General features: G+C 40.1%; 1 protein-coding gene across 1 annotated transcript; it reads left to right on the plus strand.

The window, feature by feature from the left end:
• The first annotated feature begins 122 nt into the window (after positions 1-122).
• OLFM4 (olfactomedin 4) lies at positions 123-22,817 on the plus strand. The gene is made up of 5 exons (XM_045839114.1): positions 123-482; positions 5,244-5,396; positions 10,636-10,848; positions 13,675-13,834; positions 20,756-22,817. Exons 1-5 carry the CDS (start codon positions 135-137, stop codon positions 21,556-21,558), a joined length of 1,677 nt encoding a protein of 558 aa, XP_045695070.1. The 5' UTR covers positions 123-134; the 3' UTR covers positions 21,559-22,817.
• The last annotated feature ends 2,228 nt before the right edge of the window (positions 22,818-25,045 follow it).

The following is a 25,045-nucleotide window of genomic DNA, read 5'->3' on the forward strand; positions in this document are numbered from 1 at the left end:
CCTCTCAGAGCCATCACATGCTCCCTGGTGACTTCCTCTTTCCCCACAAACTGGCCATGGGGAAGTCCCCACTGGGTGCTATAAAAAGCCCCTGGATTCTGGGCAGAAGCCAGCTGCTCCAGCGAAAGCACAAGATGAGGCCCTGTCTCCCCTTCCTTCAAGCCTTTTTTTTCCTTCTCAGCCCACTTGCAGGGGCTGCAGAAGATTTGGGGCTTTGGGGAACCTTGGCCTCTTACCCCAGCCCCAGCCCCAGCTCCTTACCTCTCACTGAGTTCACCTCTAACTTCGTCTCTGGCTCTGGCTCTGGCTCCGGCTCCAGATCCAGGGCGGGCATCAGCGGCATCTCCGGATCTAGTGGCTCCAGATCCAGGGCGGGCATTGGCTACGGCTCCGGATCTAGTGGCGGTGGCGGTGGCAGTTCCAGATCTGGTGGCTCAGGATTTAGTTCTAGCTCCGGATATGGTTCTAGTTCCGGGACCCGGGTGAGTAGGCCTCAGAGTCTGAGAGTTGCAGTCATTCCCTTCCTCTTGCTTTTTGGGGACTGGAATATAATTTCATGGATGGCTAGACCTGAACACTCTAAAAGATTTACGACTCCCCTTGTTAACTGTAGGTGCCAAGGAAATGAATTAAAACCTGGGTGAAATAATTAAATTGTTATCAAGAGAGATGACATCTCAGTTCAGGAAGCAATCTAAGCTTTACAGAGGCTCTCTAACCTGGCTGCATTTTAGAATGGAGAGAGGGGTGGAAAGGGCACTCTGAAAGTAGAGATCCCCAGGTTTTGTCCTGGATGAGAGCTGTTTGGGAAGCAGCTCTGCCAGTACTAGCTCCAGAAAAGTTTGTCCAATTGATTTACTGCCCAGCAGAGACCCTGCAGATGGTGAAGGATAGCCCTGGAGGGAGGGAGAGCCACAGTGATCTGGTTGGAGCTCTGACAGTCTCCCTGAGCCTGTTTTGTAAAGGAGATGGGTGACAGAAGTAGGGGGAGGAGCCATTGGTCTCCAGGGAAGTTCTATTACACATACATATTTCCCTGGAGGAGTAATCGTTCTTTTTCAGTCTTCCTTATAGGGAATTTTTAGAGCCATTTCCAGCTGAAAACAACAATACAAGTAGCAACAAACAAACAAATCAACAAAGCCAACCAGGTACTAGAGGCTACATCACTAGAACGTGTAGTGAGCCCAGTTCTTTGCAATGAGTCCTATGGACCTACCTTAAGGAAATAGGAAAAGGTGTGGAAGGATGAGAAGTTAGGGAGCAAGAAGAAGTTCCTCATTCACTGCCCACATGAGCTCTGGGCCTTCCAGTAGGAGCTTTGCTCTACAAAACCTAGGCTTTCCATGCTAAGGGGTGACTTAGGGTGGAGAAGTCTTAAATCCTCTAGAAACCATCCCCATGCATTTCTATGATCTTTACTCAGAAGTCAGGTCTTACATGATCATGTCTGAATGGAAGGGCCAACAGGAAGAGAAGAGGAAAAGGCTTTTGTTTGTTGTTTTTACCATCAAGAATATATAGGCAATAAAAATGTGTTGATTAAAATGGTTTTGATAGGACCCAGATAGAAATGTCAGCAGGTGTTCATTGGGTGCCTAATAAATGCCAGGACTTTGTCAAGTGCACAGTATATATCATCTTATTTAACTCTAAGAGGTAGATAAAATTAATGATCCCATTGTAGAGATGTAAAAATTGAGGCTTAGAGAGGCGAAATCATTGACATAAGGTCACTAAGACAGCAAGTTACATAGCTCAAACTGTCTGCCCATGTTCTCCCCCATCTCTCTCTATGTAGCTTACTGTATTTTCAAAGCAGATAGATGAAAACTGCTTATTTTTAAAAGGAGACTGCTTTGGGAATCATGAATATGTCTAAAGTTTCTTTGCCTCCAGAACTGAGATACATCATTTTATTTCATTTAAATGCACAATTTCCCCAGAGATGATTAGATTTGTTCACATTTTTTTAAAAAGTGAGATAACAATAATAATTTATTTTGAAACTTAATCACCAATCAGAAATCAGTATTTGAGTAAGATGATCAGTTAAAATAAATAGAAAATAAAATGTAAGCCAAGAAACAGAAATCCAAAATGCCTATTGTTTGATAAGGTAATAAATATTTAAAAGTAGATAAGAAATGGTAGTTAAATTGTACTTAGAGGTTTCAATCTCTTTCCTGGTTTACTTATCCTCCTCTGGTGAGTCAGTATTACAGCTCCAGCTTCTCTTCACAGCAGACTATAAGGTGTCACTTCCACCAGAAACCCAGTTTTCCAGGGCTGGCTGTCACTTGATGAGCTCTTTGGAAAGTGATGGAAAACCCCTTTATAACTGTCATTGAGCAAGTTCCAAATGTATCATTTTCTGTACTTTGAAAATGTTGAGTACCATTATTTTATGCCTTGAATCTTCACAGGCACTTAGACTTGGCTGCTAATTAGAGCCAATTGCCACCTCAAATCACAAATGTCAGTCACACCTTCTGCTGTAGTGTTCAGAGACTCTACATGCCTCAGATGCTGCCTACCCCCTCATCATGAAGGGGCTGCTCTCAGGATCCTCATTTCACAGATGAGAAAATGCTCATGCTTTGCTCCATACAGTAACTGGCAGAGTCAGAAAGCAAATGAGTCATGTGTTTTTGTCATCAGGCTAAGAGGCTTGTCGAAAAAAAAAAAATAGACAACTCTCATCATGAGAATGGGCCTGATTCACAGGGCAGGAATCAGTTCTTGTCTTTCTCCCTACCACCAGACCCTGGCACGTTGTAAACACCAGTAAATGTTAATTGAACACAAGCTGAGTGAGTGAGCACCTACCAGAATATGGTGTCTAGTGGGGCACACAGGATCCTATTTACCCTCCGCAAGGGGAGTCACATACTCTCTCAATAACCAAAGGGACAGGTGCTTGCCTTTGTCTTCCATTCCCTGTGTTACACACACATGGAGTTTAAGCATTCACCACAGAGAGAGACCTATCACCATTAGCTTCATTGTCTTTGAATGCAAGGAGCAGAAATATCTCTAATGGGAGACACTGATCAAACTTATGGCCCATTTTGATGTCAGCCTAGCACGCTGGACTGATGATAAGCAGGATGGCAGCTGGGGAGTCCACAGCCCCGGGACAGAGATGTTCAATAGAAGCTGGGGGAATGACTGTCAGCAGGGCTCATAATGATTTGCCTGCCTTTCAGGTGAACTTCAGGACTAAAAGTTGTTAGCTAGTGGTTTCTAGTTGATTGAGACTGCTTGATGATCTCCAGTGTTCTCTGAGTTGACAGAGCTTTTCAGAGAACTTGAAGAATGGTCCAACCCTGTCTTGTGCAGCTAATTAACCTTCCCTTGTCAAAATGCAATGCAAGACTTTTTTTTGGCAGATGGTTATTATAGTAAGCTATTTCTTCAAAAGTCCATGATATATTGGCCCTTCTGTAAAAGTCTTGGCATACTTGAGTCGGAGCCTTTCTACCTTCAGAGGGAATGATAAAGCTGGTTCCAAGGGAAGTTGGCCTCTGTGACAGGTTCCCAGTATGACTTGTCCAGTCCTTATTCATGTACCTTCCTCCCAGGCCTGGTATTCAGCATAAACCTGCTTGCTCCTCCTCCTTACTCCTCAGCTCCTGCAGGTGTGGGTGAGACTGGCAGAGAAAATTGAAACTATTGTCAGGAATTCACTTGGCATAGATAGTTTGGGGTACAGATTTATGTATATATCTGCTCATCCTAAAGAAGATTAGGTTAACTTAACAAACAACTTAGTTGCAAAAGCCAGAGATCACTGATGGAATAAATCTTGATTATATAAGTATCTAGGTCCAGCTTGCTTGGGAATCATGGAAGTTGGTGGACATTAAATGCACAGGACACACAACCTTAGCTGCAGCCAGCTGACCTCCTCAACTTTGGGGGTGCAGCTTGGTTCTCTTTCAGACTCTGCAAACCATTGCTCTTGTTGGTTTCAGACAGAGACACTTCCTGTCCATGTCCTACAGGTGAGCTTTGGGCTGGTTGTCAGATGAGATCATTGAAAGGTACAGCCAGTCAGCTGCCAAGAGTTACTCTGTCAAGCAATAGCAGTAATAAAAAAAATGTTAATTGTGGTGGAATTCCCTTAAAGAAGTTCAAAGGGGACAAAAGAGAAACAGGATATTTCAAACCTGTCATTTTAAAATATGCAGTAGCACTGAAGTGTGAGACTGAATATTTTAAAGAAACATTAAATATTTTAAAGTGACTTTTCTGAAACTTAAATTTTTTTTATCTTCACCTGAGGACATGCTTAGAGAGGGGAGAGGAGGGAGAGAGAGGGAGAGAAACTTCGATGTGAGAGAGAAACATCGATGGGTTGCCTCCATATGCACACTGCCCAGGGACAAACTACAATCTAGATGTGTGCCCTGACTGGGAACTGAACCTGTGACCTTTCAGTCTATGGGATGAAGCTGCAACCAGCTGAGTCACACTGGCCAGGGTATAAGCTGGAAAACTTTTAAAAAATTTGCATAAAACCTTCAAACTCATACATTGTTCAGTTTTTAACAAATGGCTGATTTGTTTCCATTTTGAAGGATGTTAATTATACAATTTCCCAGGTGAGGACAAGATGTGAATTTGCATTGTTTATTTGCACTGTAACCCATATCCTTGATGTTTTTCTCATTCCAATGGGGATGAATTGGCTTGGGGTTTGGGTAAAGCGAGGAAAAGAAAATGAGTAAGTAGAAGGAAAAGGAAAGTAACATTTACTGATCACCTACCCTGTGCCAGGGACTTGGTTTACACTATGCAGTTAATCTGGAGGATAACCCTGGGAAACAGGTTATCTTTGACAGATGTGGAAACTGGAACTTAAAAAGGGTTCATGTTCAGTAAGTGATAGACTTGGAATTTAAGGTTAGACTCTCGTCCATTCTTTATTTTCCTATCCTTACATGGGGACAGTAATAATTTCTTTTAAGCCTCCTCAGGAAAGGCATTATCTTTTAGATAAAGGTAGCTGACACAGTGGTTTAGCTAAACAGGTGAAAATGTGGCTAAAATTCTAAGAGTATTTACTGCCTGTGAAATGTGGTGGTTTTAGCTAGTTCCTATGATTCTATTCATTTATGTATTGGATTCCACTTGCTCGCCTCTAAGCACTCTTTTGACAAGCCAATTTCTGTCACCCCAGTTGCCAAAAAGTTCATTTCTCCGCTTGTTACTGATGTTGAGCTTATTTTTATTTACAGTCGTTCTCCAATTTCACTGGCTCCAAGGATGACCACGGGACCTGCCTGTGCTCCCTCACCCTGCCAGACACCACCTTTCCGGTGGAGAGGGTGGAACGCTTGGAAAGCACAGCTCTCATTCTCTCCCAGAAGTTTGAGAGCGAGCTTTCTAAAGTAAGTAATTTTCCCTTTTCAAACACTACCTCAATAAGGATGAGCAAAACACTTCACAAATTAATTTATTGGGATAACATTGGTTAATAATATTATGTAATTTTCAGGTGCACATTATACTTCAACATCTGTATATTCTATTGTGTGCTTACTACCCAAAGTCTACTTTCCTTCTGTCACCATATATTTGACTTCCTTTACCCACCTTATCTCTTTCCCCCTGAAACCACCATTTGGTTGCCTGTATGTCTGCATTTCTTTTTGTTTGTTTCATTATTTCACAAAACACTTTTTATTCAGGACTTTGTAAGCAGCTGTTCTTTACTGAATCAAAGACAGCACGTTGGCATCCTATGGAGGCTTTAGCATTCTGGTACAGTTATGGAGTTCTTTCAAGCAGGAAAAAGGGGACATGGGGAGCAAATGGATAGAGATTATTCATGCTGTGGATAGATGCCCTTCAGCACTGCAGTGCTCCTGCAGTTGGAAAGAGGTCTCGAGCTCTCTCTGCAAACCCCAACCCTATAATTGTTTTTGTTTTGTTTTGTTTTCTTTCTTTTGGTCTTCTTGGTCTTCCATCTACTTTGCTTTTTTTTTCTCTCCTCTATCATCTTTATGTTTTATTTTATGTTCCTTCTCTTTTACTTTTTTTCCTATTCCTATTCCTTTACTCCTTGTCTTTTGTCCTTTATTTCTCCCCTTGCCTCAGTCCTTCCCTCGTGCACCCTCTTAATCTTTCTTTCCCTTCTTAAATTTTTGAAACTCCTTTTGGTTTTCTATTAGTTTTGGAAGGCCCCTTATCTTTCTCTTCCTGTTTCTTCTCCTCCCCTACTCCTGCAAATTTCTGCCTATTATCTTTCTTCTTTCTTCCCTTTTTCTTTCTCTTCCTCTTATTTCATCTTTCCAATTTACTTTCTTTCCCCCAGCCACCGTCTTTTTTGGGTGATTATCATCTATTGTCTCATGGGAACATTACTTAGACATGTCTAGCATTAGACCAAAATTGAAGGCTTCCCTGGGAATTTGAATCAAAACTAATAGGTCACTCAGCCTTGGTAAACAAAAACCTTGACTAAGGCCCCTGATTAATGCTTTCCTCTAGTGGAGGAAGTTCTCCTACAGGCCTTGCCATTCTCTGAACTGGCTGGAGCAAGGAGACTTTGCATTCTAGTTTTGACCCTTTCTACCTTTTAAGCCAAGTTAGAAATCAGTTTGAAAGGCTCCCATTTTCTGCACAGGTGGAGTTCATGCCAGGCTGTAATCACATTATACATTATTTAATAACACTCCATTAATTTACAGGGAGTGCTGGCCTTCCTATAAGATTCAAAGTAAGTTTTCCTGAGATATTTAAGTTTAGCTACCACAACATCCAGCATAGTTATCTTCAAAAAAATTTTGGTGAGTCTAATACCCTGCTTTCAACCTGAATTGGTAGATAAATATTCTAAATATAAATGAGTGTCCAGGAAAATGTGTGTGACTACTTTTGGAATCTAGCTTTTTAAGAAATAAATGTCCTTGAATTAATCAGCAGAAAAGGCACAGCACTAAATTATAAATTCCAATCATTAATATTCATAGCCTTATTCCAGCATAATCAAGTGCAGATAAGAAGTTATGCATAAAAACATAATAAGTGGAGGATAATCCTAGGTAAAGATCTTTTCAGTTAGAGTCATTGCTTTGAAATGGTGCAGGCTATTGATTTGCATGTCTTTTTTGCTGGCAGCGGTGTGAAGGGCAGCATGAAACCCCATGCCGCTTCAGGGAGAGTATGTATCTTGCCAGGTTTGTGAGTGTGGGATGTTTATTTCCAGTTCTGTGAGTGGGGCAGGTGGTATCTGCCTTGCTAAGAATTGACAGGGAAAAAGTGTGGAGTAGGTGGGAAAACTTTTGGTTGTGAAAATGTCAGTAACTTGTCCTAATAAAATCTGGTGATTGAGGCCTAAGAAAGGAATAGCCCTGACTGTTGAAATTTGCGTAATACATCAGTGTGACGGGTGATAATAACAATAACAGTAACACGTTATGTTTGTGCTTTTCTAAATGCTTCCATTTCTATTCTTCTTTCAAAGCAGGTATGTTTGTGTTTTCCTAATTTTAGGGATGGAAAAACTGAAGTTCATAAAGGGAAAGGGACGTCAATGTTAAATGCCATTCCTTTCTGGGCAGGTTGGGAATTTGGGTCTTCAGAATTAACCCCAGCTCTCTTTTCTTTCAACCATATTGATACCGTCCTCCAGTGCAAACCCAAGAGGAGAGGCTCTGGGTCACTAATGACTTCAAATCTAAAGTTATCTCTTCAGCTAAGAGCTTTTGAATTTCCAGGTGAATTATTATAGCTGTCTCTAGGTTGCCTTGGAAATCACCATTTATCTAGAGGCCTGGGGGAATACCCATTTGGGCAGGCCAGTAGAAAGGGTTTTGACTGCCTTACATTAATTCATTATCTGCCAGTACACAGAGAAGACTTATGTCTTTGTCTGAGATTCTGAAAGCATTTTATACTTTTTTTGTTGTTTATAGTATGTCCTCTTGTGACTATTCTTTGGAAGGGGATGACAAAAAAGGCAGCTCAGGATTTTATTTTCTCTGGAAGGTTATGGTCTTTGGGGCAAGTTATTTAATATCAAGCATTTGCTAATAGATTCTCATGCATGAGAAGGTTGAGGCAGCCTGTGAGACATTTAAGCAACCCATAAACAAAAAACATTGATTGAGCAATGTTTTGTGTAGTGAAATATAATAAATTAAAAGGTCAGGTTGAAAAAACTGAAATACTGTTTCTCTGACAATTGCTGTAACTTACATGGTACCCATGATACTAGGCACTAATATATATTTTTAGTCTTCACAATAATCTTTAAGCTTGATACCGTTACTCCCAATTTATAGCAGGAAACTAAGGCTTAGAGAAATTAAGTGGGCAAATGCCCACTAAGTACTGGTCAGATTACAGTTTAGGAAGGTGTAGCTCCAAAGTGCTTCATGTGTCATGATGGTCAATTCAAGATTATTTAATCTTGTTGCATTTATTTTTGATGGTATATTAAAATGAGTATGCTGCAAAGTACATTTATTTATTTCAAATAATCTGGCCATAGTTACAACCACAGATTTTTGGGGAACTGGGAGAAACATGAGCCAGACTAATTCTTTAGCTTAATAGCCTGCTATATTGTACCATATTTATTGCAGGACCACATTTATTATACAGAACAACACAAACGTTCCACAAAAAAAAACAAAAAAAATAAACAAATTTTGATTCTTAGAACACATCAGTGACATATGTGTGCACAACAAATATAACTGTGACTTCTGGCTTTTCCCAAAACTAAAGTCACATTTGAAAGGGATTTCAGACTGTCAGTGAGATTCAGGAAAATACGATGGGGCAGCTGATCACAGTTGGGAGAACTATGTGAGGTCCCAAGGTGCCTACTTTGAAGGGGGCTGAGCTATCATTGTCCTTTATCCAATGTTTCTTATATCTTGTATCTTCTTCAGTAAATGTCTTTTTCATATTATATGGCTGGATACCTTCTGGACAGACCATGTATACATACATATATATATATATATATATATATATATATATATATATATATAACTTTTAACCTTCTTTTTTTAATCTTTTTATTTTATTTTTATTTATTTATTTATTTATTTATTTATTTATTTTAGAGAGGGAAGGGAGGGAGATAGAGAGAGAGAGAAACATCAATGTGCGGTTGCTGGGGATTATGGCCTGCAACCCAGGAATGTACCCTGGCTGGGAATCGAACCTGGGACACTTTGGTTCTCAGCCTGCGCTCAATCCACTGAGCTACGCCAGCCAGGGCAACTTTTAACCTTCTTATCTGCCAAAATGTCACCAGCTTTATTATCCTCTGAGTGATGACACATCTGATGGCAGTGAGCATCCGTTGCCTGAGGAAATACACCAGCAGTGCTAAGGGCTGCATTTTCAACTTTCATTAAAATCCTCTTTGCCTGAAGCTCTGGCCCTTCAGGATTGTGGTCTATGAGTCTACACTAATTTGCGTGGTGGGGTTGAGTGGAAGGGCTAAAATGACAAAAGTTAAGGCTGCCTTCAGTAGTAAAAGGATTAGAGACCAACATCTGGCTCTGAATTCATCCAGGCATTATGGATCAGCTACTTGACATTAGCATAGTTTGGGGGAAAGTATCGCTTGTGTTCAAATTAAAAAAAAAGTAAAACCAGTAACTTTTAATGAACAGGTCTTTTAAAAAGCCATGGTATTTCTTTTAGAGATCAGACACAGAAAGAACCACCAACTGTGTTTATTGAAATATCCATTTGGAGATTCCAATTACACAGTAAACCATCAAGGGAATTTTCGTAAGTATTTTAACTTAATGATCAGACATTCAAATGTATGCAACAAATGTGTAATTTAAAGCTCTGATTGCAATAATCAGTTCTTAGAATAAATGTGGGTTCACTTAATGAAATGAGCACTTCACAGTTGCACATACATTCACATATTGTGTAGTAAGTTGGGTCTTTATGCCATTTTGTAAAAGGAAAAGGGGTTCAAAACTCATTTCATATGGTGAACAAGGATAGAATTCTACTTAGTGCATTTGTCCTTCTTCTAGAATGTATGTAGAGCAGTGGTTCTAAAGGGTGGAGGTGGTGGTGATTTTGTCCCTAGGGAACATTAAGGAATCTCTGGGACATTTTTGGTTGTCATGCCTGGGGAATGGGTGGGTGTTACTGGCATGTAGAGGCTAGGAATGCTGCTAAACATCCTATAACACACAAGAAAACCTCCCACAAGAAAGAATGATCTAGCACCAAATGCCAGTAGTGCTGAGGCTGAGAAACTCTGATTTACAGCAGGTGCATTAATGGGAGGAGGGAAGGCAAGAGACTCTGACTCAGACCAGTTTATTTTGGAGAGGTAATATCTTCAAATATTAAATTAGAAATGAAATTGTACTTGTGAATGATTATGACTCTGAAGCAAAATTATTTTAGTCTATGTAAGTGCAATATCTACTCTCTCCCCATTGAAGAAAAAAAATAAAATAAGTTCCTTTTAGTTTGTATTTGGCTAGGTTAAAAAATATATTATAAAATATATTTTTGATCTATTTCTTAAAAAAATGATTGACAACAATCAAATTGCCCCCAAGGGTGTGGTAGTGGAGGAAACTATATTATATTACTCTGAGAACTGACTTGAGCTTTTTGACTTCCTTTCAGGTGAAGGAGTATATCCAATTAATCAGTATCTATGAAAAGAAACTTTCAAACCTAACTGTCCGGGTAGAGATCATGGAAAAAGACACCATTTCTTATACTGAATTAGACTTTGAGCTCATCAAGCTAGAAGTGAAGGAGATGGAGAAACTGATCATCAGGCTGAAGGACAGTTTTGTTGGAAGCTCAGAAATTGTTGACCAGCTGGAAGTAGAGGTAAGAGGTGAACTTCTCAATGTACTGTTAATAAGTGTCTTCAGTTATCAGTGTTAGGACAAGAATATATGAATCTCTTCTGACTTCTAAGTCTGTACTCTCTCATGACCATGTGAAATATTCCAATGTTCTGCCAGAAATGGACACCTGTCTTTGGCTAAAATGTTAGGCACATTTGGAACATATTGACTGAGGAGCAGATGTCAGTTAATAATCAGGGTTCTGTCCCAGAACCAATGGCCTTTTAGTATCTCTAGAAAGGAGATGATATGAACAACTTTATGGCCAAGTTAGGTCAAGTGCCTTCTCTGTTCTGTATTTATCCTCATGGGACTAGAAAGCCACAATTTACCTGATTTTGGACTTACTAGGTCTGTTTCTCCTTTTGAATGATCACATAATCTTTGATCCCTCTTGGAACTTCTCTTACATACTGGCAATCCTCTTTTCTTCCCCCATGTTTTTTAAATATATTTTATTGATTATGCTATTACAGTTGTCCCATTTTCCCTCTTCACTCCCTTCCACTCTGCACACCCCCACCCACCCACATTCTCCCTCTTTAGTTCATGTCCATGTGTCATACATACAAGTTCTTTGGCTTCTACATTTCCCATACTATTCTTACCCTCTCCCTGTCTATTTTCTACCTACCATCTATACTACTTATTCTCTGTACCCTTTCCCCCGCTCTCTCCCTCTCCCACTCCCCTGTTGCTATACCTGCATGCGATCTCCATTTCTGTGGTTCTGCTCCTGTTCTAGTTGATTGCTTACTTTGTTTGTGTTTTAGGTAGGGTTGTTAAAAATTGTGAGTTTGCAAAAATAAATAAATAAAATCTTTAAAAAATTGTGAGTTTGCTGTCATTTTACTGTACATATTTTTAATCTTTTTCTTAGATAAATCCCTTTAATATTTCATATAATAAGGGCTTGGTGGTGATGAACTCCTTTAACTTGACCTTATCTGAGAAGCACTTTATCTGCCCTCCCATTCTAAATGATAGCTTTGCTGGATAGAGTAATCTTAGATGTAGGTCCTTGCCTTTCATGACTTTGAATACTTCTTTCCAGCCCCTTCTTGCCTGCAAGGTCTCTTTTGAGAAATCATCTGACAGTCTGATGGAAACTCCATTGTAGGTTACTGTCTCCTTATCTCTTGCTACTTCTAGGATTCTTTTTCATTTTTATCTTGGGTAATGTAATTATGATGTGCCTTGATATGTTCCTCTTTGGGTCCAATTTCTTTGGGACTCTTTGAGCTTCCTGGACTTCCTAGAAGTCTATTTCCTTTGCCAAATTGGGGGAGTTCTCCTTCATTATTTGTTCAGGTAAGTTTTCCACTTGTTGCTCTTCCTCTTCTCCTTCTGGTACCCCTATAATTCGGAGATTGGAATGTTTAAAGATTTCTTGGAGGTTCCTAGGCCTCTCCTCATTTTTTTGAATTCTTGTTTGTTCATTCTTTTCTGACTGGATGTTTCTTCTGGTCCACACTGTTGATTTGAGTCCATTTCCTTCCCTTCACTGTTGGTTCCCTGTACATTTTCCTTTATTTCACTTAGCATAGCCTTCATTTTTTTCATCTAATTTGTGACCAAATTTAACCAATTCTGTGAGCATCCTGATCACCAGTGTTTTGAGCTGTGCATCTGATAGGCTGGCTACCTCTTTGTTGCTTAGTTGTATTTTTTATGAAGCTTTGATCTGTTCTTTCACTTGGGCCGTTTTTTCTGTCTTGATGCACCTGTTACATAGTGAGGGGTGGAGACTTAGGTGTTCTATAGGGAGGGGTAACCTGCATCACTGGGTTGTGATGCAGTATGTGAGTCAGGGATCCAGAGGGAAAAATGGCTCTTGCTTCACTCTCTGACGGATTTCAGATACTTTCCCAGCTTTGCCCAAGCAAATTGGGCTTCTCCTGGTGCTGATTCCTGTGTGGGTGGGTTTGTGTACATTCTAGGACCCTGTGGGGCTCTCCAGTGAACTCTTGTGAGGCTGAGAGCTCCTGCTCCCCCTTTGTTTCTCCTGGTTCATCTGCATGCAAATGTGGGACTGCCTGGTCTGCCAGCCAGCCAAAGCCTTGCTGTGAGTCCTCTCCTCCCTGGCTGCCCGACTCTGCTTCTCCTACCGGTCTGGATGAATGTTTCTTCTTTAACTCCTTGGTTGTCGGATTTCCATACAGTTCCACATTCTGTCAGTTCTGGTTGTTTTTTGTTTTTAAATTGTTGTTGTCCTTCTTTTGGTTGTGTGGGGAGGCACAGTGTGTCTACCTATGCCTCCATCTTGGCCAGAAGTCCTGGCAACCCTTTTTAAAGGAGTTTTGTTTGAGTATGTTTTAGTGAAGCCTTTTAAACTCTGTAGATAAAGACTGTGGCTGGGTAATTTATATCAATGAGAATTTACTAGCAGTCATGGCATGGGCTATAATTGAGAATTCTAGTTACATGTTTTATGATTTAAGTTTTCTCTATTTTTCATCATTCATTAGAAAATTAATTATGATACAACAGGAGTAAATATGAGTTTATAGGAGAAGGTTATTAGAAATGAACTTGAATGGACATTTGTGGATGCTTAGAATGAGCCTGTGCTCTATTACTAAAGTTGGTAAATCTTTGCCATTTTCTTCTTGTCATACACATCTGCCTGAGATCTGACAGGCATTCACACTAAACCATAAAATGTATTCTTCCATATGAAACCATTCAGAATAATCTCGGGTGTATTCTCTAGCAATGTTTCACTAAGTGACAAATTCAGTCCTGGAGTGTTTATGAAAGAAATTGCACAATAATATAAAGTCACTCTGAATTTTTGTCTCCTTAGATAAGGAATATGACTCTCCTGGTAGAGAAGCTTGAAACACTGGACAAAAACAATGTCCTTACTATTCGCCGAGAAATCGAGATTCTGAAGAAGAAGCTGAAGGAATGTGAGGCCTCTAAAGTCGAAAATGTCCCTGTTGCCCCACCTCGTCCCGCTCCAGGTAAGCATACCATATTTATACCACTTGAGCCAGGCCTCCAGAAGCCTAGGTAGGGATGGGAAGGGATTCAGGATTGTAACCCTGAAGCAAGGATGGGCGTTTTGCTGTTCTGAGCATATCCTTCCATCTTCTAAATCCCCTTCCCTAGGAGCTTTACAAACTATTACATTCTGGAGCTCACAGAGGAAAAGCACAAACAATGAGTTGATTTAAAATAAAATCTACACATTACACATATCTCCTTTGCATTAAGTAACAGGACAAACATCCTTCTGGAGATGGAGCTGCTGTCAGGGGCCTGGTGAAAGCCCCTGGAATCTGTATGGCCTCCACACTGCCTGTGGATTGTGAGGGCTGATTGGCTCCTGTATCTGATAAGCTGGGATAATGACTTGAATCTTCCTTTCCTTCACTCTCCTACCCTTCCTCCTCTGCCTCTTTATTTTTCCTCTGTGCTTTTCTTTTTATTCTTTCCCTCTTAAAAATTTTTTCTAATGTCCACAAATTTTTAAAAATCTGTTATTAATTTTAGAGAGAGAGGATGAAAGAGTGAGAGAGAGAGAACAAGGGAGAAAGAAACATCAGTGTGAGAGAGAAACACTTATCAGTTGCTTCCTGTACATACCCTGACCAGGAATCAAACTTGCAGTCTTTTGGTGCACAGGATGATGCACCAGTCAACTGAGCCATCCGGCCAGAGCTCCTTTGTGCTTTTCTCAAATGCATGTTGAGAGTCCTGAAGTTCCATGAGGATTTAATGGATGGCCTCACATGTCCTGTACTTGTGGGTGTCTCCTGTGGTCCCCTGTGGACTGGGCTCCTGGAGAACAGGAATGACATCACATTCTATAAGGAATCACCCTTGGGGTCCAGTATAGCACAGAGGTGGGGTGCTTAGTAAATACCTGGTGAATGCAAATGGAGGCAGTGGGCTGTAGAAGTCAGGAGCATGGCTTTGGGACCCCAAAGACCTGAGCTTCCTACCTGTGTGGCCACAGTGAAAATATCCTTAATCTCTTCATGTATAAAATGGGAGAATAATAGTGCCTGCCTTGCAGGGTTGCTGTGAGAGTAATGAAACAGGCTCGAGGAGCTCAGAGCTCTTATGATCAGCACTTACACAGTGGCAGTTGTTATTATTGCTATTGAGGATAATTGAAGTGAAAACCTTGCTGCGAACAAAGGCAGTGCCAGGTCCTTGTGTGCTTCAGCACATCCCTCCAGGTGAACTAAAGCCAGCCTCTCAGCCTCAGCATTCAGCCCTGTCCCTCAGAGACGTCTTGTCACAGAGAAACAATGGCTACAGGTCGTGAGCAACTCAGCCTGAGTGTGGATTGTATCTTTTCATCACCTGGTCAGCACTTGTTATTTTCATCAATTCCTATTGTCACAACCTGCTTCCTTTTAGGCCTTGTGTTTCTGGATCCTTGTCAGTGTAGCTGGCTTGTTTAAGGCTTTAATTACATACTGCCATAGTTATCAGCCTTTTGGTCCTGTTCAGGGGACTGTCCCTCCTTCTGCAGTTGGGAATCTGTCATTGCCTGACATACCAGAGGAGGTTTAGGACAAAGGCCATGTTCTGTTCTTTGTAACAAAGTGAGGCTAAATTGGGTCTGGGATCAGCGGTGCCAACACGCGTCATAAATGAGCACTTATTGTGCTGCACCACCAAGGGCTCCCTGAGGGCAGGAGTTGAAGCAATGACAACCTCTGATAATACCTGAGTGAGTCTTTCTTCCTTCCTTGTTTAACCTCAGCAAGTCTCCCTCATGGAATAGATTTTTCCAGCACAGTTTTCTATACATCTCTTAGAATAAGGACATTTTAGAGCAGAATGAACATTCTAGGCTATCTGGCTTAGACTCATCATTTCTCAGAAGAGGGGACTTACATGGTGAGGATTCTGCTTTTCCTGAGGCCACACAGGGAGTGACAGACCTGTGTCTAGAATGCAAGGTCCCTCCCTTCCCAGTTCTCTCAGTACCTAGAGTGTCAGGTGCCAATAAAACTCAAGGGCAGTGGTGAGGGAGAGAGAACACTGCTTACTGTCTAAGGAGGAAAACAAGGGACCTGTTGGGTTATTTTTATTAGGATATTGTTTTCCCTAGAACTTTCCCCTAGGTCCTCACACTTACACTTTTGCCAGCCATACCAGCCCAGCTGTGTTGTTTAAGTGAAGTGGACCCAGATTTCTTCTCTCTTTCCTAAAATCTTGGCTGTACCTGGATCCTGGCCAAGATGTGTGGCCCTCCTCCAGCTTTGTTCATATTATATTTATGATGTTTATATTAAACTGACTTTTTGTCATGTTTTAAAATCAATTTCTTTCACTTGCTCTCTTTCTGTTTAGGTTGGTTGACAATGCAGAATTGAAAAATCCCCAGGCACCACCAAGTTGTGAGCCTGTGGAGACTTTAATTAAAGTTCCTCACTATTATGGGACTTGAAAATCTGGCCTCTTTGCTTTTAGGACTGCAGAGTTGCATAGAACAAAAAAGACTGGACACATGTTTCAGTTATGAAGTAATTCTGTGCTCTCTTGGCCCCTTCCTTGCAGCTGTGGTTTGCTGCCCCTGTGGTCAGCTTGATCTTAGAACCGGGACATGTAGTAAGGGTTCAATAAAGTGCACTTAACACTTCGTTTATGCTGCAAATGCCATCTTTTTCTGCTTCATTTCCTTGATCTTCCTAATCAAAAATAATTGGCCTTCTGCTCATTAACTTTCCCCCCCCGAAAACAACTGACTCTGTCTCTCTGTGCTTTTCCCCTGAATCTAAATGACTGCATAGGCCAAATGTGATGGAAATGCTCAAGGGTTGAGCACCATAGTGCTTGACAATGCTAGGCTCTGTGCTGACACATGTAAGTGCTTGGGAAATGGTTGGTGGTTGACCAGGGTATGGAAGATTTGGGGTGACCTGCCAAAGTCCCAAGCTTAGGGAAGAGGAGGGTGTTGGGTAGCATATTTCCAATTATTCAGAGTCAATTTAGCCTTAATTATTTTATGATTACTACTGTTTTAATTGCCTAATACTCACAAATCTATTTATTCTCCTCTTGGCTCAAAGTTCACTTGCCCAGGTAAGAGAGCATATTGATAGATCTAAGATTAAGTTTGCTCTGCGGGCATATAATATTTGGCTTTAAAGAAAAATGCTAACCATGATATTTAAAAAAAACCCCAAGTTACAGTATTTTAAAATCCCATCATGTGGCTTCCCAGGATATTTTCAGAATGTCATGGCAATGTCTAATGAATTACACGGTGAAGAGATTGCCATCCAAAGCTACCATAGTGTTAAAGATTAAAAAAAAAAGATTCCTTGAATTATATTCTGTGAACACCAGGGTCTTTTAAAAATTTAGATATGTAGTAGGGTAGAGGGCTGGTGTTTTATCAGTATGAGTAAGTAAGCTGGGTTTGAGAGATTTGGTTAGTCTTTCATTTCTTTATTCTACAAACACTGTAAAGCTGGCCCTGTTCTTAGTATTGAGGTCACCAGGATGGGTACAAAGCTACTATCCAGGGAGGGAGACAGTCACATGTACCTTCAATGGTAACATCATGTGAGTATGCTGCTGCTAGTTACCATTTAGTGAGCACATGTACCTACTTTCTCTGTATTTTTCCTAATAGTCTTGGAGAGTAGGTATTATTTTTCTTTTAACATGAGGAAACTGAAGTTCAGAAGGTTAAGTAACTTGCTCAAGGTTACACAGCTAGTAAGTATTGGAGTCAGGACTGAACTGGAATTTATGTGGTAATATTTTCACTACACCAGGTTGCCTTGCATAGATGCTCTAAGAGAGAGAGGTACACCTGTGATTCCTGGAGTGATAAGAAAGTTCCAACAACTCACCAACCTGATTAATACCAAACTATCTTTTCTTTCTTTGCTTGTGAAGGAGCTAAAGTGGTACTTTTGCTCTCAGTTCTATGCTGTATCCTCTTTCACCAGAAAATACAAAATGATTCATTATTTTTTCACAATTCTTGGGTCATGGCGGGGCAATGGGTTGTTATATCAGTGGCAGGGTAAAGTTCAGATGGGATATGTAGGGAAGGGGATGCAGTGTCTCTAACATACTCTTGAAATGAAGGAAGGAACTGGGAGGGGGTGTGAGATAAGGATGTGTGGGGAGACACTTAGGGTGAATGTGTAGATAGGGGTAGGGTTGGATACTCTGGCTGGGCTAGATGAGCAGTGGATACCGGCTGTCCATTTTAGTCTTGTTTCCAAGACTGTTTGCTACCAGGAAACAGAAATCTGCCATAGTTTTTCATTGCTATAGCCACATCTGTAGTATTGGCAACAATGCTTAGTTTTTCTTTTTTTTTTTTGCCTGTATTCACTTCTTTTTGACCAAAATGGTCCAAAGGAGACAGCGTAAAGTGAAGATAACAAAAAATAACAGTATTTAGGAATGGTTGGGAGGTGAGCAAAAGAGATTTAGGGTCATACAGTTTTAATATTTATACCAGGTATAACTTTAATTTCCTCGCCAACATGTAAAATGATGAGCCATTACTACTATTGGTGCTACTAGTAGCAATGATTTTAAAGAGAAGATTATTTTGGTTCATTCATATCTAAGTATTTACACATCTAGGACAGAGTAGTTTATTATCTTTAACCCCATGATAATGCTTGAGTTAGTTATATGCATCATAAATTTTCTTTAAATATTTTGTTGCTATTGGCTTGGGATATTTCCTTTCCAGGAAGGCAAGATTCAATTAAGCAAACAGTTCCTAAGTCTTATAACCTTCAAGAAAAAAGTGACTTTCTTTCATTTCCTCAGAGTGAAATGCAGTTGAATAAATAAGTTCTTGGGAAGATATTTTAACTAGAAAATCCAGTTTGTAGCATATGGAAGCTCGAACAGTTTTTGTTAACATTAAACTGAACACACTGCTAACTTTATTTTAATAATTCATGCATTGTTTCATAAACAAAAGCAAACAAGCATTCATCTGAGAGATCACTTTTAGGAGAAGAAATAATAATTTATAATTTTATTTATTATTTCTTTAGTGGGAGCAGTCTCTTGGCTGAACACATGTTGCTTTTTTATTTATGAAATGGTGCATGCATTATTAAAATAAACCCATGGCTGTGTTCTGCTTAATGATATGCAAAATTATTTGAGGTTGGGTACAGAGTTATTTCATTTTTCTACCTGTTGTATGGTTGGCTGGCTTTCCCACCAACTGCAGATTTATGAGAGCATTTAAGGAGCATGTATTTAATTCTGGGACCAAAAAGCACCAGCAGATTGGGAAAATAAAAGCAGGATTTCTAGTAATGGTTTTACCTCTGAACAGTCCCTGAATGAGGCAGGGAGAGAGGGAGACATTTAGCAAGGAAGGGAATGGGTCAGAAACAGACACTTGGAGGTAAAAGTTTTGCACCCCTTACCCCCACAATGCTAGACTTGTGCAATTCTTTGGAGCTCTGCTTTTGGGTCCAGCTCACCACATATGCTCTCCATGGCTCCCTGATTCCCTCCATTTATTTTTGAGATGGGGAAGGGAAGGAGAAAGGGAGAGAGTGAAACATCAATGTATAATTGCCTCTAGCACACCCCATACTGGGGATATGGCCTGCAATCCAGGCATGTGCCCTGACTGGGAATCAAACTGGTGATGCTTTGGTTCACAGGACTGCACTCAATCCACTGAGCTACACCAGCCAGGGCCCACTCCAAGTATTTAAGGCCAGAGGCAGAGATTCAGGTTCTGTTTTCTCCTTCACTTACCTGCTCTGCTCCAGGTGGCCAGATGAGGGAAAATGACCATAAATGTACTTGAGGTTGCATTTTTTTGTTATTCAATAAATTATTTCACCCATTTAAAAGGGATTATTAGGATCTTAGAAATGTATATTCAACTCTTTGAATTGTTATAAAAATAAGGAAAATTTTTATTTTACTTTTTTTATAGTTCAGAAATGGTTTTGGTTCATAGGCATTTTAGAGGAAATACAATGTAAAGGGCCAATTGTCCAGCCTGAGTCATTCACCCAAGTGTTAGAGGGTATGTAGATTCAGTGAGTCTGTTCCCACTTGATCATGCACATTGTGACAACAGTATCAGAATGGGAATGATGAAGTACTTGCCTGCCATTCTGTGCTGCAGTAGAACACAGGTTATAAACAGGAGGACCCACCTTATAACTCTGAAGCAAGATGATCACCAAGTGATCTATGTGATGGGCTATGCTTTGGGCACAGAGCAGGCAATGTTGCCCTAAAATAATTCCCATGGCTTTTCAACGCTGAAATCCCACCATTATAGTGCCATCTTTCTGTATCTTTAAAATACCATATTCAAAACTTCCTTTGTTAACATTAGCTTGGGACACACTGGCAAATGGTGTGGATATGCACTTGGGGTCCCATGTGAGGGCAGAATGGTGAAGGGAAAAGAGAGCTGCACAGGAAAATCTTCTCCTTCATTACTATTGATTCTCCCTGATCCTGGTGAATGGCACTTTCTGGCTTTATGGAAACAAGGTAAGATTCTGGAATCATCCTGCTTTCTTGATTTCTCTATAAGAAACATGAAATAAAATACTATTTGAGAACTGCTTCTTGATAGAAAAAATATATTAAATTTACCAAATCCCCCTTTTCTGAATTTGGGCCTCCCCTCTAACCTTGGTGGTTTCATTATCCTCATTTTCTACACTCAGAGCCAACCCATGGAAATGTAAGCTCATTCTCTCTAGAGCTGACAGTTGATTTGCACTGAGACTGAAACCAAGAGAGGTTTTGGCTCTTCTCCATCAGAACCACTGTTCTCATTGAACCTTGACCAGAAAAATGTTTATGGCTTCCTTTAGTTCTTAGGATACTAAACTGTTTGTTTCTTGTTCATTTTTTCTAAGAATGCTCTTTTTATTTTCTTGTTTGTTTAGGGAGCTGTGCTCATGGTGGTGTGGTGAATATCAGCAGACCTGCTGTAGTTCAGCTCAACTGGAGAGGTTTTGCCTTTAAGTATGGTGCCTGGGGTCGGGATTACTCTCCCCAGAATCCAGACAAAGGGCTGTATTGGGTGGCACCTTTAAATACAGATGGGAGACTCTTGGAATATTACAGACTCTATAATACACTGGATGATCTACTATTGTATGTAAATGCCCGAGAGTACCGAATTGCGTATGGTCAAGGTAGTGGTACAGTAGTTTACAAAAACAACATGTATGTCAACTGGTACAACTCCCGCAACATCGCCAAAGTTAACCTGACTACCAACAAGGCTGATGTGACTCAAACTCTCCCTGATGCTGCATATGATAACCGCTTTTCATATGCTAATGTTCATTGGCAAGATATTGACTTGGCTGTAGATGAGAATGGATTGTGGGTGATTTATGCAACTGAAGCCAGCACTGGTAACATGGTGATTAGTAAACTCAATGACACCACACTTGCGGTGCTAAACACTTGGTATACCAAGCAGTATAAGCCATCTGTTACTAATGCCTTCATGGTATGTGGGGTTCTGTATGCCACCCGTACTCTGAACACCAGAAGAGAAGAGATTTTCTACTACTATGACACAAACACAGGGAAAGAGGGCAGACTAAACATTATAATGCACAAGATGCAGGAAACCGTGCAGAGCATTAATTATCATCCTTTTGACCAGAAACTATATGTCTATAATGATGGCTACCTTCTGAATTATGATCTTGTCTTTGAGCAGTTACCTCTCTAAACTGTTTAGGTGTTAGTGTGAGAAAGAAATAAAATGTTAGTTAAAAAATGATAATCTCCACTTTTTTAGAGACTTGCAGGGGGGATTAAGAGTATATTTGCTTAGTACTAATATTTGGGAGCATAATTCTACCATAGTAGAGACATAAGATATTTGCCCTGATTTGATGAGTTCTCTTAAAAGCCATCTGCCTCCTGGGATGCATTTCCCTAGTGAAATAAAGTCCTTCTAGGGTGGGATTGTCAGGGGTCTAGGGACATTATGAACCCAAGAAAGCCTTCAGTGAGGTGACATCTGGAAATTAAGAAACTTAAAGAGAACTCTATATGGCTTCTGGGGATACTTTGTACAGGTAAGAGAGCTCAATGACCATTCTCCTCCATGTAGCCTGACTAATTCTTCCATACCTGAATAAAAACTGGAGCCGAATTAGGCAGATTAATACTTGAAGCTCCCTGAAGAACAAAATCTCTAACTTTGTTTTTCTTGTTAGCATCTGAAATGATGTTTTATACAGAGCAGATAAGTAAATTTAGCGTGCTTGTATTTTATCTGTAAAATGCACTGAGTTTTCTGGAGAAAGTCCCTTCTATATATTAAATTGTACATTGCAAATCAACCCCATATGGATCTGGAAATGAGGCACTGGATTATTTTTTCCCTATTGTCTACTTATATAAGAATCAGTAGAACCCTCCTATTTTACTACTTTATCCCAAGGAAGCTTAGAAGATTGGAAACAGATTTACCAACCAATTTCCCCCACCTTCTTCCTACCTGCTGCTTTTTATACAAATTAGCCACTTTTTCTATGGAACAGATATAAAATAAAGTTACTTTTTTTCTCATCACAGACTTTTACTTACATGACTCTAAGACTGTAACAAAATCAGAGGGCAGTGATAAAATGACAGCATTTCTTGTTATATAACAAAGCCCTTGCAGCGTTTGTGACTTGTGTGAAGTCATGCAATTGTTTCATGCAGTTTTTGTCTTTAAGAGTGAAACTTGTAAGAAAATAAAATAAAACTTTATTTTACTTTTTTGAGGGAGAAATGTAGAAAACCTGCAGCAGGTACCTCGTAAATCAATGCAGTTTGAACAGCTTGTAGGTGTATGTGCTTCTGTGCTTTTGGAGGCTTTATCATCTGGTCTTGGTCTACTTTCCTTTAACACTCTCAAGTCCTGTTGTACAGAGTTGGCTCCTTCAATGCTGTACTCTTCCCCTTTTAATAAATGAGTAAGATGTGCTTTGAAAATTTTGTTGTCTTTTGTCTTATTTACTCTTTTTTAAAAAAAAAATTAGAAATAAAAACTCTTAATAGAAAGCTCATACTTTGCTGTGAGGTACAGAGAATGGCTACCTCCCAAGCAGCAGTGCCCGGTAGACCATAGACATGATGGCAGACAACATTAATAGCTTTTAAAGGAGTCCAAAGCCAAGCTGGCTTTTCCATTTCCCTTTAAAATCCATTCTTTTTTGGCAGCTTTTGTTGTATGAGACTGCACTATTTTCTTTTGGGATATGACTTTATGTACTTATTAATTTGCACGACTGACCTGATTATTTGCGATGTTATACTATATTTGTATGGCTTATGTTTCTTTTCCAAATGAGCCATTAACATGAGTCAGAAGCCTCTGAATCTTTCCCAAGCAGGAGGTCTGGTGCAAAAAGCAAAGGGACTAACTGACCATACTGGGGAGAGAGAACCTTTATCAAAAAGAATGTGTAGGGGATGGGTGACCCAGAGCTGGAAGGGCACACAGACAAGGCTGGTATAGTTAGTCTTACTAAAATATTAATTTTTAAATTCGTGCCAAGCCCTTTGAGGCAGGTGGTAGCTGCAACATTTAGTATTTTAAGCCAGATTTCCCCCTGAATTTCAGAGCTGAGCACAGAAACAGGTATGGCCTTCAAAATGCAACAAGATATGAAGATAAAAACAGGTATGTCATGTGAGATAGAAGTTAAAAACAGTGATATTAGATTTAATCTGCCTCTAGGCAATTTTCCAGATGAATGTTTCTACTGAATACACAGTGTGACCTCTAAGATTTGGGAAAGGAGGCAGGAAGCCAAGGTAACTCTAGCAATCAGCTTCTTTCTTTTTCTTTTCTTTGAATCTATTGGGTGACACTGGTTAACGAGATTGCACAGGTTTCAGGTGCACAATTCTGCAACACATCATCTGTACACTCTATTGTATGTTCACCACCCCAAGTCAGGTCTCTATCCATCACCATTTATAGCCCCCTATACCCTCCTCCGCCTCCCCGTCTCCAGCAATCACCACACTGTTGTCCATGTCCATGAGTTTTTTCTTTGTTTTTCTTTTTTGTTCAATTCCTCCACTGTCCCTACCCAGACCCTCCTCATAACAGCTATCGGCCTGCTCTCTATGAACCTGTCTCTATTTTGCTTGTTAGTTTATTTTGTTCATTGAATTCCACATATGAGTGAAATCATATGATATTTGTCTTTCTCTGACTGGTTTATTTCACTTGGCATAATAATCTCCAGGTCCATCCATGATATTGCAAAGGGTAAGATTCCTTCTTTTTTATGGCTGCATAGTATGCCACTGTAGAAATATATACCACAGCTTTTTTTTAACTTTTATATACTCTTTGGAATTAGTGTTTTGGGTTTCTTTGGATAAATCCTGTGATTCCACTTCTGGGAATCAGCTTCTTATTTAAACTAGTACAGAAGAATTTGCCTGAAAATTCCCTTTAGAACCTTCTTCCCAGTGGATGTGGTGGATCAGCCAGCAGTGGGTGCCTGCAGGAAATCTCCCCTCTGGGAAGGCTAACAACTGATGGATTCAGGTTCCAAGGTTTACTGCAAAATGTTACACAATAAAAATTTTAGCTCAAGATTTGTTAGCTAGGTTTCTTTTGGGAGAAAAAATTGTGTGCATGTATTGAAATCAACTTTATTCAGAGATAAGGTACATGGTATAATATGTCAGTTTTAAGTGTATGATCAAACAAGTTTTGACAAATGTGTACCTTTTTTTTTTACATTTTTACATACATTTTTGTGTGTGTCCAGTCTACCATAATTAGCATCAAAAACATTTTCATCATCCTCCCCAAAGTTTTCTTGTGCCATTTTGCAGTCAACTCTTACCCTCACTTCCTATCCACTGGCAACCACTGATCTGTTTTCTATCTCTATGGAATCATATGATACACAACCTTTTGAACCTGGCTTCTCCCGGTTTCCTCTTGAAAAAGAGAACTTGTAAGCTCAAATTACTCCAGGGGGTGACTGAGCATTACCAGTGGCTCTCAGGTTTTCCTACATTTTTATTATTTTTGGAGGGGGCAGGTGGGGGAATTTTGAAGAGCTGTGGTGACCTGCTTGCCTTTATAAGTGTTCCCTAGTGGTCTGGAATTGCTGGGATGGAGGGCATATCTAACTCTGGGCATCAATCAAGCCTACTGGCAGGGCTTTCCAAACCTTGAAAGTTTGCCTGCC

This window comes from Phyllostomus hastatus, unplaced genomic scaffold (assembly GCF_019186645.2).
Source record: "Phyllostomus hastatus isolate PE091 unplaced genomic scaffold, TTU_PhHast_1.1 phas_contig_29, whole genome shotgun sequence".
NCBI classification, from domain to species: domain Eukaryota; kingdom Metazoa; phylum Chordata; class Mammalia; order Chiroptera; family Phyllostomidae; genus Phyllostomus; species Phyllostomus hastatus.

Coding starts and splice junctions, on each gene's coding strand:
- OLFM4 (XM_045839114.1), top strand. CDS start 135: ATGAGGCCCTGTCTCCCCTTCCTTCAAGCCTTTTTTTTCCTTCTCAGC. Junction 483..5,243: donor GTTCTAGTTCCGGGACCCGG/GTGAGTAGGCCT, acceptor TTTTATTTACAG/TCGTTCTCCAATTTCACTGG. Junction 13,835..20,755: donor CCCACCTCGTCCCGCTCCAG/GTAAGCATACCA, acceptor TTGTTTGTTTAG/GGAGCTGTGCTCATGGTGGT.